Below are 17,657 nucleotides of genomic sequence, written 5' to 3' on the forward strand. Positions count from 1 at the left end.
CAGTGTCGGCATTCGGGAAGTGGAAGTCATATTGTTCATAGAGATACTGATGGCGGCTGGAGCTGAAGGGGCACAGTGACAAGCAGCCTGTCATCCATCAGCTGGTGACGCCATTAGGACTTGATTCCCTGGAGCCTATCTGCAAGATGAGTGCCCAGCACCCTGGAGCAGTCCAGCTGTCAGGTCTTGCTGTCTTTTTAAACAGTAAGTGATAGTTGGCCCCTTGTTGCCTGCCATCTTGCCAGAGCCCATTAGTACCTTTCTACGGACCTCCTCCTCGTCGTCCGTCCTTGGGCATGCCTGGTCATTCAGCAGTGGGCTGACCAAGGGAGAGGCCTGCTTGGTGTCGGGGCTCAGGTTGGGTGACAAAGTCACGTTGGCAGGTGCCGCCCCGCCCTGCGAGTTGACAGACAGCTCTGAAAGGTGAGGGCTACCAGTCAGGGAGCCTGTTTGGGGATGAGAAGTTTTAAAGAAAAAGAAAAAAAAGTAATTCCTTCTGGGGCCTGGTTTCCCTTTACAATTTTCCCCTTCTCAAAACTTTAGAACTTTGGCTATCACATGGCAAACTTAATGTTCTTATTTTCTAGTTTTTTTTCCCTTGTAAAGTTGCAGCTGCCATACTATTTAAGGTACCATCGTAGGAATAATTCAATTGAGCCTCTGTTATGTAATTAATGATAAGGTACAGAGCTCTGCCTGGAGCACAATTACAATAGTTTAAAAGTATAATGTCCCCCAAAATAGTATTTTCACCCCCTAATGACTGCCTCTGCGTCTAAGAATTACTCAGGAAAGACACAGTGTCTACATTACAAGGCGACACAGGGAAAATGAAACTAGACTAAAAGGAATCTAAACGACTGGGGCACCTAGGACGCGCTATGTCATGTAACACGGGGTGACAGCTAACAGGAAGGTCAGGCAACAAAGTCCCCCTTCTACAAAGAACAGAGGCAAGCTTGTTATACCTGGTGACGTCACTCCACGTCTCTCTCACTGTTTGGGACAGAAACTGAGTATCACATTTACATGCAAAGATGATCATTTAAAAATGCAAAGCTCGAGGTCGTTACATTATCACAATTCCCATAAAGTGACAGGTAATTAATTATTCCTCTGAAAAGGACCACATACTAAATAACACGGAAACGTCTGTATTACCCGTCCCGAGTCAGGCGAGGTAGAGGAGTTGCGTAAAAAACACTTTCACCTGTGTAACTTTGCAACTGTCTACCTGCACTCCCTGATGCTAAGTGGGACGTTCCAAAAACCACTTCTGACCTAGCTTTGTTTTTCCCTAATACAGCCATTTTTTCATTTGAAAGCAGATTTGCTAGAACTGGGTAAACAAAGCGAAAGTAACTTTTGGTCCTGTCTGTCATCATGTTAGAGACAAGACAATGTAAATGCTGTCTGTGCTGTTCAATACGCAATTTCAGCCCCACCGCTCCCCGACACGCGGTGAAGGGTCTCCACGAGGAAGGTGAGCGCAGTTCTCAGGTGTGCCTCCATTTCCCTGACACTTATTCTCTCCCTCTGGATCCATTAATACCCACTTTGAAATGACAAAGTAACACAGCCTAGAATGGAGATGCTGAAGTGCAGGTCGTGGATTTGATCCCAGTATGAACGAACTACAGAGAAACTCCCCCCGCCTCACCTCCCATCCCAGTCCATTGGTAACCTGAGCTAGCTGTGTCATCGCCGCAGGTGGGAAAGGCCATCACACCCAGAAAAACAGCAGAAAGACGTCCTGCCCATTGCCCACGGGTCAGTACAATGATCCTTGAATAACAGGATTAGAAAATGGGAGAAAAAGGCAGACTTAAGAAGTTTCTGCTTCAAAAATCTGGGAATGTTTCAGTGGAATGAAGACCTAATGTTAGTCAAAGACCCATCACCCCACACACCACCAAACCCAGTAGAAGCCGGAGAAAAAGGCCAGAAATTGCTTCACAAATGTCAATTTTATTGACACTAGTACACAGCTGATACAATAGTTTTGAAAGACTTGGAACCTGTCAAAATAGAAAGTGAAGACAGTTACAACTCCAGGTGTTTCAAAGTACTGCACTACTCTTAAAAAAAAATCACAAAAAGATAAATGTTATCACTATAAATAGGAATCAGAAAAGAGAAATCCTGACAGTGTGTCTAGAGAGCAAAACATTTCATGCGTTTGTGAGTTGCTGGTTTAGAGTTACTTTTTCTTATTTGTCCACCATAACCTGGCCAACTCGGGGGCTTACCTTCAGCCCTCACACTGCGCCTGAGTTCATGGAGGCAGTGACAAGCGATAGCACACCGGGCCTTGAATTTGCAGTGACTTGGAACAGAAAAACCGTTCACCTCACGGACCTTGAATTTGCAGTGACTTGGAACAGAAAAACCGTTTACCTCATCATGGAAAGAGGTGGAGGCAGGAACAAAAACCAGTTAGAAGGCTAGCTAGAAGGGGGCGGTAGGATGTGGGGACATGGTAGCAATCAGGCACTGGACGGCACCCAGCAACAGAGAAAAAACAAACAGCCACTTTACGAGGGAGCCAACAATGGCGAGCACCCTCAAGTACAACCACTACCACCCACGGAAGGTTCCGAGCCACTGCCCTTGCTGAACCCCGCCCGGTACACTGTGTACGTGGGGGCTGAGCAGGCTGAGAGACCGAATGAAGGCAGGGTGCCTTTCGAGGAGAGAGAAATTTCAATTCGGCAGACTCCCCATTTGACTCAATCAGAGACAGAATTCAGAAAAGGGAACAGGGAAAGAGAAGTTCATGACAACCTGTGTAAGACACGGGAAGGCACAGGGCAGCCCACAGGTTGTTGGGTGAAAGCCTGGGGACTTCACTCACGTGGTCTAAAGATCACAAAAATGTGTAACCGTCTGCTTTGTCAGTACAACACACAGGCGTGGAACACACAGGCGTGGGGGACAACCAATTTCCTTGTCCCAAGAGGCTACCTAAGCTGGCTTTATGTATATACAAAGGCCTAAGAAAGGAAGGGCAATGGATGTATTTAAACAGTAGAAACAATAAATCAATAAATATCAACAAGTGTGGCCCAGAAGTCTATCAGCAATTCTAAGTAAAGGAAAAGTCTGAAACCGCAAGTTCAAATTTTGCTAATTTGAACTTCGTCCCTGGAAGATAAACACCCTCTCCCCCTTACAAGAGAAAACTGCTGGGAGTTTTGAAAATAACTATCAATAGCTTTCGTGGTCCAAAGAGAAAGACGTAGCTCATTTACTGTTCAGCAATCAACGAACGTGCTGACAGAGTCATTAGTAGGACTCAGCAGCTTGGTGAGTTAATTAAAACTCTCTTCGACTCTGAGCCAGAGGCTGAGGCTACACAGTGCATACAGCTGGCTTCTATGCAGGGCCTGCCGTCAGGGAAGTGTCAAGAGCTGTATCTAAGGAAAGGCAGTGTCCAAGGGCACAGCATTATAGAACATGGAACCAATTTTCACGAAAGTAGTCCATTTTACAAAAAAGCAAACAAACGCGGTTTTGTTGTCAGATAAATGAGCCCCTTGATTTGTAACGCGAAGTCTGTCACCTGCTTTGAAGGCACAGCCCTGGGTCAATCAGGAGAGGAAACCGTGACTCAGGTTCTTGGCTACTCAATGAACTTACAATGCCCTGGTATTTTTATCATTTTCCTCTTTATGCCAAATTTAAAAAATCCAAATCTACTGCTGTTGGGCCAAATCCGACTTATGGTCGACTTATGGCGACCCCATGTGTTACAGAGTAGAACTGCTCTATAGGGTTCTCTGGGCTGTACTCTTACACGGAAGCAGATTGTTGGGCCTTTCTTCCACAGCACTCCTGGGTGGGTTCAAATCGCCAACCTTTTGGTTGGTAGCCAACTGCAAACAGTTTGCACCACTCAGGGACCTTATTGACACAAAGTAATTTTTTTTGTCAAGGGACTCTAGATACATAATTTTAGACGACCTTTTGAAAAAGCACCTGGGCATTAAGGCGAAAGACAGAAAAAAGTTTATAGAGATTAGAAAAAGATTAGTTCTACCCTGAAAGTCTGGAAGCTTCTATTTTTTTTAATTATTTTTCTGATTTCAAAAACTGTTTTTTTTTTTTAGGCATTCAGTTACATTCTGGGCTAATAACTCTCCAAAGCTTCACCTCTTCCCAACCGTTGCACAGCACCTTCTCCTTTCCCCAATCTGTAATAGGAGGGTTGAGATTACGTCCCCGAGCTGGAAATGCCTTCACTAATACTGCTCTCAAGGGAAGCATTTCTGATAATTGCTTTTTAAAATCATCTCAAATGTATACATTCTTGTGGCACAAACAATTATGGAACTTCAAATTAGTAGAGCTATATTTATGGACTTGAATTTATCGCCCAGCCCAGAAACTGGTTTAGCGTCTCTATCTTTTTAATTTCAAGTCCATTCCTGAGTCTTCCCGCCCGGCTGCCCTGGAGGAGCTGGATCTGTACCATCACCCAGGCTGCAGCCTCCGTGACCAGCTCTTCATCAGAGGCACTGAAACGCGTGAGGAAGAGTTTGTGATCACCCAGCCACATGCTTGCTTTTCTTTCCCCCTCTCTGGGACTGCACATAGGTGCATACTAACTAGCTACTTCCCCAGATTTTTAAAGGTTTAAAAACCGACAAAATTCTGGTGAATGAGAACTTTCTAATCTATTCTTCGAGTAATGAAAATGGTATTTTCTAAAATTTAGTTATCTTTACTGCATTTTAAACTGGTCAATGAATAGGGTCAATTCCATTTTAAAATCAGGTGAGTGTTATTCTTCCTGCTCCGCATGGGAGTAGAGAACCTGACAATAACTTTTAAAACAGTAACTCGCAGTAGGACAGTTACATGTTTAAATGTTTGAGGACAGTAGGACTGTTACATATTTAAGTGTTTGAGGGTACTGGTGAAAACGAGGATATCGACTGCTTTCTCCGTTCCCCTTTTTGAAATATAAAGGTTATTTTTAAAATATCTATGCTTTCTTTTTTTATATACTATCCACCAAATTACTTGTTCTGCAAGCTTCCACATGCCCCTCATGTATCATTGTTTGTCTCCTGTTACTTGGTTCTAAAAACAGCGTTTTACCTCTTGGTACCTAAGCTACGGTGCGCTCCAAAGGGGTGCGCTCGAAAGGCAGCCGGAGGGAATACATTACAGCAGTGGGCTTCTATCTTTTAAAAAAAAGGCCTCTTTAAATCCAAACTCTCTCTCTAAAACAGAACACAATGAAATCCTCTAGAGATTACCTGCACTTGAAAGCCAGTTAGCAAAGAAGATCAGTATTATGTTAAATGAAGGGTGGTCTCCTGAATGGGCAGGATACACTATAGTATGATAGCTAAGTTGGGTCACTCCCGCCCCTGAATGGGACATGTGACAAAAGCTGGCAGTATTTTATTGAAATTACAAGGTTCCACAAGTAAGACCAGGTTATATATAGGATTACCCACGTGAGCGGTGTTGTCCTCTTCTGGTTAACTTAAGGTGCTGCGGATAACGTACATGTGCTTCTCAGACCAAGCTCCTTTAAGAAGTGTTACAGGCAGCTCACCACCAACCCAGCAGTTCATCACCAAGCTATTCAGAAAAGCAACCACAATGCAACTTGGAGAAAAGGACAGAGAAAGGCCGCTCATGTAGAAATGACAGTGAATGCGCTAGCTTCTTCTTACGCACGGGAAAAAGACAAAGGAGAGGCGTCCTTTGCCTGAATATGGTGGTGGTGGTGACAGTATTTGGGTTGGGGAACATAGTGCTTCGTACCAATGAAAAATATCATCTTGTACTCTGGACAAAGCTCCAGCCATCAGGGGACTGAACGGTTAAACCACTGACAGTGTTTACAGCAAGATACCTGTTAGGACAAGTGAAAGCCTCTTCAGTTTAGGTTAACAAGAGATAGTAATATCATGCATACACTGTTCCAGGAGCATGGCTTTCCATGCTTAAAGAAATCACCAACTCCTTGTTATTGCAGATGTCAGCAGTCTTTCCCATGGCGTTAATCCATGCTTTACTGAGACACAGCACCCTCAGGCAGTGGAGAGACGAAACCAGACAGTATCTGTGACAGCCTCCATTTTGGGTACACACCAAAACTATGAACAGCTAGTATTGGCCATGAGAAGCCAATCGGGGCTCAGCGAGGTGAGGTTTATCCTGCAGCCCACAGGTCTCCCCTCCCCAAATGAAGCCCACATACAGCTAAATCTTCTGATAGACATGATCTCTGTGGAGTTTTCTAGCCTCCGTTGAGAGAGGTCTTCGCGTTCAAAAGATGAAGCCAAATCCTTCAGTGGCTGTCTAGGCAACCCTATGTAAGCCACGGCCACAGATGCTTTCTGTTTCAGTGAGACCTTTCCCCCCATTACAGTGATCCTGCTTGCTTCCAAAGACCACCTCCCCATCACCCTGCCCAAAGTACAAAGGGCAGGCCTCACTCCAAGAGGAAATCAGAAAGGTTACCAGAGGCTGGTGAGTCAACTCCGACTCATAGTGACCCCATGTATGTTGGAGAGCAAAACTGTGCTCTGTAGGGTTTTCAGTGGCTGATTTTTTTTCAGAAGTACATCATCAGGTCTTTCTCCTGAGGAGTCTCTGGGTTGACTGGAACACCCAACCTTTCGGGTAGCAGCTGAGTGCATTAACAGTTTGCACCCCCGGGGACTCCATCAGAAAGGTAAATCCTTCCATTCACCTTCTACTTCCCCACCCTTAGTGAAATAGGGTCCAAACTGACCACCCAGGATGCTTCTGAGTAAAAGCTTGCTGTTTAGTGAGCAGGATTACTGTATTCTAGAGGAAACAGGTATTTTGAGTACAAACGTGTATTCAGCAGTGTTTTAAAAAAAAAAAAAAAAAAAAGACATCAGACAATGGTGCACCAATGCAGGGCAGGGAGATACCATGCTTTGAGGATAAAGACAGAACACGGGGAAAGAAGCACTTTCTCCCAGGTAGGTACATGCCAACAACACAGTGCATACAATGGAACAACAGAAAAACATTTTCTCAAATTTATTAAACAAATGACAAAAATGAGAATGAAGTCCTCAGCCTTTTCTACTTTAAAATTAATTTGGTGCATTAGATATTTTTAATAAAATATATTCTCTATAGTATTAAATGTACACACAGAGAGAACAGATGGGAACCGAATTAATCATTTAGGCCAAGCTTGTGAAATTTGGTTAGCTGGGTTTTCACATCAACTTTCTAGGCAGAAAGGGGTGAAGGTCAGGGATTTAGCCCATCAGCCATTTTAAGTGCTTTATGGTGAAAGCAGCAGGTGTGAGTTCTCAACTATGGAAGATCTGTCTTTGGTCTTCCTATAAATCACTGCAGGCAGGGTGACAAATGCTTTATTTCTTACAAAGGAACTCTGAGGTCCTGGAAAAAAGAGTTGCTAGCCCAACCTCATGAGCCAGAAAGCTTGTGCGTAACGACAGGTCCATCACCACGCCATGCTGGCTCCAAAATGACTTTTCTACTTTTTCCTCCTTTGGAGCCAGTTAAAAATCCAGATTCATAGAAAAAGAAAGAAAGAAAAAAAAAAAAAAAAACACCCAAAACCAGTTGCTGAGTCAATTCCGACTTATGGCGCCCCCATGTGTGCAGAGCAGAACTGCTCCATAGGGTTTTCTTGGCAGTGACCTTTTGACAAAAGATCACCAGGCCTTTCTTCTGAGGCCCCTCTGGGTGGGTTGAGAACCACCAACCTTTCAGCTAGTACACAAGGGTTTACCTGTTTGTGCCATTTGGGGAATTTGTAAGAACTACCGTCTAAACGGAAACCCTGGTGACGTAGTGGTTAACTGCTACGGTTACTCACCAAAGGGTCGGCAGTTCGAATCTCCCAGGCACTCCTTGAAAACTCTATGGGGCAGTTCTACTCTGTCCTATAGGGTCGCTGTGAGTTAGAATCGACTCGACAGCACTGGGTTTGGTTTTGGGTTTACTATCTAAATACTCCATGTACCACCTCTGCCTCCTACTCTAAAGTTTATCACTGTAAAATGTTTCCAGTCTATAAACACACACAGGTGGTCTTTTCTCCCCTCCTTAGTGCCCTTGGTTTAGGTTCTTTTGCATTTTTCATAGATTTCCAACTACTCCTGGGCTTTCAGAAGTCTCTAGACTGAACCTAGCAGCAGAATCAAGTATCACCCAGTACCACTGTCCATGACTGCCCTCAGAGCGCTTGCCTGAACTACGCAAGTCCTTCAGATACCCTGGGCAACAACTCACGGCTAATCCTCCCTACTTTCAGCTATAAACCCACCCCAAGGCACAGCAGAGTAACCAGGTCTAGAATCTCCACCCCAAGGCACAGCAGAGTAACCAGGTCTAGACCCTCCACTAAGAAGCAAACAAACTGCCCTCCACAGCCCCACACCAGAGACCAAAGAGATACCGCCGGCTCAGCGTGCAGGGCTAAGCTGTGATGTTTGCGCCTTAGCCTATCCACATGGAAATCATCCCGAACAAACCAGGATCTGTTTAATTTTTAAAGCTTTAAAAGAAAGATTTCCTAATTCTTCCTAACTTCCACCAGGGTGTTTAATTGCTTTCATTGGGGAAAAAAAAGTTTCTTGGGCCAGAGATTTCAACTAGGTTTCTTTGCAGGGCTATGCCGTTTATTTTACGAAGCGAGGCCTTTCTTCATAACAAGACTCCATCCCCTTCCACCCAAACATATCTATGGCGTACAAACCAGCACTTGACTTACCACCTCTGTTCATAGGGGAACGCTCAGAAATCTCTCTCGAGGTTATTCAAGGAAACAACAAGCAGCCCTTTTTATGTATCCAGACAGGTGGCAGCCAGGCCACATTTTGGTCTTTGATGCCTGCAACTCGAGGCCAAATCATCACATGGAGGGATTTTTGCTTTTCATTACTGTTATTGGTGGTAATAAGGGAACCGCTAGATTAAGCAGCATCCTAATTTTGGTCTAAAAGTCATGGCTTCACATTAAACGCCAGCAACTGGTGTTAGGGGTATGCACAACACTCACCAGAGGCCCTGTTTCCTTTCCCTGTATTAAGTTTCACTCAATTAAACAGAAACACATGAAATTGGACTAACAAGGAAAAAGCACCACCAGTAAATTCTTTAAAGAAGCCAGAGCAAATTTCTTTAATCACTTACTGCTCACAGAAGCTCACTCAACTGTCCTTTTTCCTGCATGTGTTCCCATGGACCTGGCTAACAACGCTGGACGGGAAACTCAGTGGAGAGCTACCAGCAATGGCTTATTCTGAATGTTCACCTCTTTAAGGTTCAAAGAAACCAGCTCTGTTACAGGGACTGCAGTCTGATTTGTGAAGTTTAGCAGCAATGAAAATCGGCTGATGCCATGGAACTAGAGGAAAGCCATACTAGGAGGAGCTAAGCTCAAGACTCTCAGAGGCTGGACGCTGAGATGACAACCCGAAGGTCCAGAGAAAACACCTTTCCTGGGAAGGCAGCCCTGAGGCTCTTAACAAAATCCTGGCTAATCTGAACATGGCCACAGGAGGGATCAAGACAGAACAAAACACACTCAAAAGAACACTGATGGTTACAGAAGTCACAGATTTCTTAATTTAAGGCTGGGATCTACCTGTAACCCAATTACCGGCTAATGGCAACCACTCCCCCAAGCCTATTTGTATTGAAATATCGGTATTGTTTTACTGATTAAAGGCATACGAATGTTGATTGTAGATAGAAAAGGTGATTTATCTACATTAAGTTTTAACTACATTTAAAATGACACTTTTTTTTCTTCCTTTAGAAATTGCTTGACGACCTGATCAAAATGATGCCAGGACTAATAGGCAAGTCAAGTTTGATTCAAATTCAGAGCAGGCCGGATTTTGTACACTTGGTGAAAACTTCAAGAGGCTCAGGCTGTTTTTTTTTTTTAGTTTTGCAAGTCCTGCTTTTTTAGTATTACTTGGTTTGAATCTTCAAAGAAGTTCTTGACAATAAAATTGGACATTATTCACATTTTAAGAGCAGGTCATGTAGCCCAATTTGGTACGATAAATTTGTGAGAAATTCCCCATATGAATCCCATATGTAGAAAAGAAATCTGGCCCACAGACTTCCTTTAATTAAATGCCTGTCTAATAAAATATTGTCAATGGCATACAGATGGCTGTCAAAGGAGCTGAAGCAACTCATTTTAAGCTCTGGAGCTCATTAAATGAATTTCTTCATGCTAAAAGAATTTCCTGGGTTCCTACTTTGTCCTTAAAAAGCAGCAGCAAAAGCAACAACAAGAGTCTACAGTTTACATATTTTGAAATAATACCCAGCAGAGGAAAGATATATTAATGCCAGGAGGCCCTTTAGTAGCCCCGAGCGGCTTCAAGATTTCTGTTTCTAGATGTGGCTTTTGTCGTACACCCATGACCTTAAGATATCATCCCACTGACCAGCCACAAAAATCCTGTTATCTGCAGGTCTGTCTTCCTTGCTGATTCAGGCGGCCTTTACAGTAGCTGTTGCCTTAGAAAGGCTGGGTGACAGGTCTTGAGAAGCCACTTTGGAAATATGAATAAATTTATAGGTCTCTAGTCTCTGCTACCTATTACTCACACCCACCCCCAACTGTTCTTCCCCCTAATCTTACTTCAGCTTTATGCACCTGCGTGCCCTTCTTAGGCCGCAGTGAAGCTTCAGAGGCCCAGGAAGACTTGGGGACGGGAGTCTTGCAAAAGTCCCAGAACATGGAAGGTGGAAGGGCAGAGGCTGTGGCTTTTCCTGAGCTCTGCACCACACTTGGCAAACTTGCTCCACCAGGCTCAAAGAATGCTTAAGTAGTTTACTCTCTGACCCATCTTCTGGAATCAAGCTCCCTGGGAGGCAACAGTGAATATTCTCTGCACATCAGGATATGTGACTTTTGAACAAAGTACACCCGTTACCGGTGGCTGTCGAGTAGTCAATTCTGACTCATGTTGACCCCATGTGTGTCAGAGTAGAACTGTGCACCACAGGGTTTCCAATGGCTGAGTTTTCAAAGTAGATCTCCAGGCCTTTCTCCAGAGTGCTTCTGGGTGGACCTGAAACTCCAACCTTTCAGTTAACAGCTGAGTGTTAACTGTCTGCCCCACCCAGGTGCCCCTAAGCAAACTATACCTCCTCTATCTTACCAAACCAAAAAAACCAAACCCAGTGCCATTGAGTCGATTCTGACTCATAGCGCCCCTATAGGACAGAGTAGAACTGCCCCATAGAGTTTCCAAAGAATGCCTGGCAGATTCGAACTGCCGACCCTTTGGTGAGCAGCTGTAGCACTTAACTACTACGCCACCACTTAAGCACTATTAATTGCATCAGGACTACTGCTTTCATAAACAGTGGCCAAGAAAGAGAGATTGAGCTGCCTGATGGGTACAAAACCAGTGAGAAAAACCCCATGAGCAACCATAAAAGTGATTAATCTTGTCAATATAGAGATAAGTACACCTCCAGTCTTTTCAAACACTTCAGATGAGATCGCTTCTTTAGGAAAAAGCAAAGCAAAATTATTATTGCAGTACGTTTTGCTTTAGAGGTTTTCATTTGATGATTTGCATCATATGATAGGCAAGTTAACAACTACTGTTCATTCATATTGTTCATATTTCATTATCAGACTACCATAAAATCAGAGGCAAAAGGAAAACCTGTTGGAACCAACTACCTACACAAATGAACCACAGGATTCCAAAATGACTCTGCTTAACTCACATTTGACTAAATTTTTATACAGCAAAGCAATTTCACATATAAGTCCCAAAGAGAATATGCAAACACGTGTTATAACCGCAAAAATTCCACTATACAAAAAGCGGTGGTTCACACCACCTACTACGGATTTGTGATTGCCTAAGTAAAGTCTACATGGTTCTTGGTCCCCAAATCTGATTATTATTAATCCACAAGACTCTCCAAAATCAGGATATGGAATCACAAAGGCCCTTCTGCTCCAAGATGTCACACAGTGTAGAAGCTAGAGTCTGGAGACCAGGGTTCTGGTTCCAGCTTTGTCGTGCAGTGGCTGCACGACTGTGTGAAATCCCTTAGCCTTCCCTGACCAAGTCTCCTCACCCATAAAATAAAGGATTGCGCTGGATGATCTCTAAGGCCCCTTAGAATTTTAAAATCCGATGATTATGTTAAATAAGTAAATCTACAGCAAGCCTCTAATAGACTACTTCAGTGAACATCTTCCTGACTGGTCAATAATCAGTTTGATTCATCAATCATGCACTGAATCAAGTCATTAGGTAAGTGTCATAAAAAAGTTTGTATGAAAATGGATTAAGTCTTCACAATCTTTAAAACAGACTTATCGACATTCACGTGGACAGAGAATCCTTGGTGAGTCACAAGGTCAGTCAATACTTGTATTTGTGACGTACTGCTGCCAAATTCTACTCAGTTCCCTACACAGGCTTGGTATTCCCCGTGAGAAAGTCATAGGATGAGCCTCGTAAGGCCATTGGCATGGCGGCATGTCAGGGATATACCATAGTTAAAACTCTTGTCAATAATTTTGTAGGTACTTAAGGTCTACAAATTTTACTATACAATTTATCTTAAAAAGTACCAAAGACTGCAAAGTACCAAACAACAAACAATAAGAAAAGCATTTCCTTTGTGATGCTTTTCTTACTCTGCAAGCAAACCACTCATTTAGCTAACACTGTCAACACAGCCCACTAGATCCTAGAAGGCAGGGAGGTCTGGCAGAGAAGTGAGCCTGGCTGCGCTGCCTGTTAGAATCATCTGGGAGCTTAAGTGCACCCTAAACCGATTCTATCAAAATCTCTGGGGTCAGAGCTCTGGCATCACTGTTGAAAAAATGTCCCAGGTGATGCAATGTGCAGCTACGGTTGAGAAAGGCTGCAAGTAAAAACCAGGCTCTTTAATCTAAAACATGGGAATGCCGAGTGGAAGGCACTGGCATAGGCGAGCAAGATTTAAAAAGAAGTCAAACCAGTTACTACTTATGCTTCCTTTTGTCCTGCTTGCTCAGAGAAACATCCAGAAGTCATTGTTCCCAAAAGTGTACACAGTTCACAAGAGTGTGAGCAGTAAACGTGTGCATCTAAACCCTCCAAGGACAACAAGACTGGAAATGGGTCCTTCTCTATATTGTGCATGATTCAAAGACAGGCACTTAGTTTGCTGACCTCCTGGTGACAACGGTGCCTGCTGCATGGTAGGATTGTTCCCTTCCTTGTCACTCAGCAGCACTTGTGTTTCACCAAGGGATTCTGAGGGCCAGAGTTAGGATTTCTGAAAACAGAACAATTTGATTCACCCATGCAAACCCATTTAAGTTCCAGTTCGGAAGGCTTGACGACCTTCACAGCATTTCATATGAAGTCTGGAAGGGAGAAATAACCCTAAACACACCCCATTCAAGTACTCATTATTCTTGACTAAGATTTCACCAACACTTGATCTCAACTAGCAGTAAGCTTACATTTATCCGTGAATTTTGTTAATTCCTCACTTTATGAGGCAGGGAGACCAAGCCCTTCTTTTAAAGAAGGGGGAGAAAGTAAAATCAACACCTTTTATGTGGTCTCAATGACACTTTGGTCCCAACATTCAAACAACAGGACGGTGATCTGCATGCACAACTAAACAACAAGGAAAATGTCCACATAGATATAACACACCGTATACATGACCAGAGTCATCATCGTTTCTTCCCACCCTTCACCCAGTAAGATATGCAAGCTCCTGATAACTTGTTGACTTGCTTATTATCTTGTCCACCTTTTTTCTGGGGTTGTGGGGGGAAGCAAGTCACTGTGCGAAGTTTTACTTTTCTTAAAAGATTTCAGAAGGTAGCATACCCTAACTAAACACGTACCTGTCCAAAACTTCCTCTAAGAATTATTGATTAAAAATCAGCGAGCCATTAGAACTGATGATCTCCACTGAAACCCTGGACTCTGGACCTCCTAGCCTCCTCATTCCTCCTCCTCCCGCTCCTCCCGCAAATGCAGGCCACCCGTGGGCTTCTGACTTCGGGGTGTGGAAGGAGAGCTCAGCACTGCTGGGTTACCAAACACCAGGGGCTGGCTGGAAGAATTCACCAGCTCGGGGTCTGAATCGCTGGATTCACTCTCACTGCTCGTGAAGCCCTCGGTCATCTGTAGGGGAGCCAGTTGGTGGTCCCCCATGATGCTAGCACACACTGGCTGCGTGATGGGGATCTTAGAGGTCGATCCCATGAGAGGGGAGCCATTAGCCAGCAGTTTACGTCCTGAAGCAGCCGTGTTGACCAGTCCTCCCTTTCCATGGCCATCCAGCTTATCTATTTCCTCCAGGGTTGACGCAACCTGGCTAAGGATGAGCGGATCTGTCTCTGACTTATTATATCTATTAGGAAGGTTCCGCAAGTATGGCCTTTGCAAGAGAGGGGAACAGTTTTCATGAGGGCCCCGCTTTGGGAGTGCATCTTCTCCTGTACCTTTCTCTCTACCATCATGTTCATTTTCAGAGACATACCCTTGAGACCCCGTCCTGTCCCAGCTCATACCTGGACTTGAGCTTCTGCTGCTGGGAGACAACGGGGTGGCCAGCGGGCTGTGATCACCTGAGCCCCTAAACATTTCATCTATCAGAGAGCTATGTCTTGGGAGTCTCGGGCTCCCACTGATATCAAAGGTTATGTCTGCTGAATCGTCATCAATGAATTCTCTGGAGGGAGGCCGGGAGGACTTTACAGAATGAAGGGAAGCCCTATGCCTAGCCTCTATCTGCCTCTCATCCCTGGAGAACAGATACACACCACTAGTCAAATCACCCTCATAATTGTCATTTGTTTGGGACCGTGACTGGGACACTTGTTCTCTGAGAAGATCGTATTCGCTATCTACATCACTGCAGTCAATGAAAGGGATAGAGGCGCTGCTGCCTCCAGCAGCCCTGGATGCTGGACCTGTGCTTGGCTGCAGGGGCTGAGGTTTACTCTGCTGGCTCCTATCCTTAACGGCCTCCTCCTCTTCCTCCATTGTCACCAAGATGGCTCCATCTGCCTTCTTGTTACCCAGTGGGCTCTTCTGCAGAGAAGGACTTTGTTGCGGCCCAGGCTCTTCAGCTGAAACTTTCAGTTCTCTTCCTTGCTGGCAGCTCTGGCCACCTGGCAGTTCAGCACCTTCTCCATAGGTAAGGCCAGTGCTCTGTGGAGACTGGGTGGGGTGGGGGAAAAGGAAGGCACGAAGAGAGAAAAGAGAGAAGGGAGACGGTCAGACCAGAGCTATGGGAAAAAAGAGAGAAGTCAGAGTCTAATGTAAAAACATCTCCGTGAGCCTGCAGCAGCTGAAAGGACTGCTGGGTCACAAGCTGATAACACACACGCCCCATGAGTGCATCTGGTCATCATCCAAAAAGTTCTTCCACAGTGTGGACTCGTTGAACACCAGGTCCCAGCAGCACGGGCTGGGCACGGTCTCTGCTTTGTGGGACCCACGATTTCATACAGGGTTTCACAAGCTTCTCTGAACCAACAGAGCCCTTCTAGTCCAAAGGCGGCTTTGAAAGCAAGTGTGGTCAGTGAGAGGGGGAAATATCACAGGCCTCTAGGAACAAGCTGACACAAATTCCAGAGAAAAGACACAAAACTTCTTCACTTACACTTCTAAGGGCAAAATGGACAGGTTAAGGACTTTTTTTTTTTTTTTTTTTTGATTCACACAATACAGTCTTCTGCATGTCCTTCCCCCGCGGAGTTCTTCACTCTTAGAGAAAACCCTGAAAACTCACCCAGAAACCAACTCCAGGAAAAACGAGCTCTCGCCACCCTCACAGCAAGAGTGAGAACATCTCTCACTGCCAACTGTGCTCAAAGCCCTGTCACATCAGCCAGGGGAACTCACCGCCCGGTTCCATGCCAGCGAAGGGTTCTGGCCCGCGGCAACCTGGAGCTACACCTGTACACTGCAAAGCAGGTGCCATTCGGCTGGACAGTGGGCTCGGCTCTGCCGGCTCTGGTGGATGGTTCCCCCCTAAGCTGGGTTAGCTCACACCCAGCTGAACTGCGGTTGGAAGCCAGCTGCAGAACTGGACACGCTCCAGGGCCTGCCGAACCCAGGCCGATGGGCATAGAGCACAAAACCTACGTGTGGTCAAAGCCAGGGCGCACCATGGGACCCCCACCGCCAACAGTGAGGTATGGAGAGCCGGAAAGCATGCCGTGAACCACAGTGTTCAGCAGCGGAAGTTTTGTGAAAAACAGAGTTGTAAGAGTTTACCACTAGTACTGACTTGTTTTGGCACTTCTGAGTTCGGCTCTGCGGGCTGTGACGCAAGGCTCCTGATGGAATGAATCCTGCTGTGTTTCCTGGGAGAAATAACATAAGACGGCTCGTGTGAGTGCTTTTTGTTTTTTTAATGAAAAATCTCAGCAGCATAAGGCCCTTCCTCGATAACGAAGGCACCCAAAGGAAATTTTACAAATGTTACTTGGAAACAGACCTGCTGGCACCCTTTTCATAACACCTGCACGGTTCAGGGGTTACGTAAACCTTGATGGGTCCTCTACAACCCGTTCCAGTTCTAGTGGTAGGGTTGCTTCAGGGAGCATTAATGATTCAGTCATGACTAAAAAGTCGTTGAGGGGAGAGAGAGAGGTTGGCTTGGCCCTCCCATGCTCTAAGCTGTAAGCTACCACCCAACAATATGGAATCAATTCACGTATTTTGGGTGATTATCTTCTAGTTCAAGGCTATAAGAGATGTTAATTACCCCTAATTGGCTAACTCTTTAGAAGTTCAGAGGAAAAGGCCTAATCTATGAGTTAGTGAGTTTATGGACTCAGTTGCAGAAGGAACTGACTTTAATATCATGAAGACCCCTCTTTTATCTTTTTACGTCCTCGGTCCACTGACTCTCCACCCCACTGAACAAGCATTAGAACATTTTTGGGCCCTCAAACTCATGGAACTATAAATATATAGAGATTAAATTCTGATGTATGTACAGTTTTTCTTCAAAAGCCTCCAAATTAATACAGAAAAAAAGCCTTGGAGCATCCACATTCTGAATTAGAAAGAGAACTGGGGCACTTCTTATTTGATACTGAAAAGATTCATTGCTGATCGCCCACGAAAACACTTAAAATGCATCTCAAAAACAGGGTAGGGTTAAACAAGCAAGGAGCGGAGTTAAACACAGCATGGTGCAGCATACAAACGTGGAAAAGCACACACCCAAATCAATTCCACATACGGTTTGGACTCATGCATGTGTAATAAAAGCAGCAGCTCAAATTTCCCAGCTGTTCCTTCTGGAGATGGGAGAAGGAAATAAAGGTGGCTTGAGGGTCAAGGAGGAGTCCCTGGGTGGTACAATCAGGTAAGTGCTTAACTACTAACCAAAAGGCTGGTGCTTTAAACCCACCCAGAGGAGCCTTGGAAGAAAGGCCGGGTGACCTGTTTCTGAAAGGTCGCAGCCTTGAAAATCCTACGGAGCACCGTTCTGCTCAACACCCACGGGGCTGTCATGAGTCGGAATCAACCCAACACCCACGGGGCTGTCATGAGTCGGAATCAACCCAAGGGCAACTGTTTTACTCTTTTTCTTTTTTGTTGAAGGGGTTCTTAGCCATATGTCAGAGCGACCCTATAGGACAGAGCAGAACC

At 44.9% G+C, this 17,657-nt stretch overlaps 1 protein-coding gene across 3 annotated transcripts in view; it reads right to left on the reverse strand.

The window, feature by feature from the left end:
* Positions 1-17,657, reverse strand: part of FARP1 (FERM, ARH/RhoGEF and pleckstrin domain protein 1) — a 381,868-nt gene that overhangs the window by 77,959 nt on the left and 286,252 nt on the right. For 2 of the 3 annotated variants that reach the window (XR_010318171.1, XM_064269972.1), the window contains exons 12-14: positions 16,282-16,357; positions 14,555-15,206; positions 259-446 (exon numbers count right to left, since the gene is read on the reverse strand). Coding sequence is in view for 2 of the 3 variants with exons in the window: in XM_064269972.1 (XP_064126042.1) it covers positions 259-446; positions 14,555-15,206; positions 16,282-16,357 (916 nt within the window). In the remaining variant the exon portion in view is untranslated. The remainder of the gene's footprint in view (positions 1-258; positions 447-14,554; positions 15,207-16,281; positions 16,358-17,657) is intronic. The other variant, XM_064269973.1, reaches the window with a different exon arrangement.

The sequence above is a fragment of the Loxodonta africana genome, chromosome 17, assembly GCF_030014295.1.
Source record: "Loxodonta africana isolate mLoxAfr1 chromosome 17, mLoxAfr1.hap2, whole genome shotgun sequence".
NCBI lineage: Eukaryota > Metazoa > Chordata > Mammalia > Proboscidea > Elephantidae > Loxodonta > Loxodonta africana.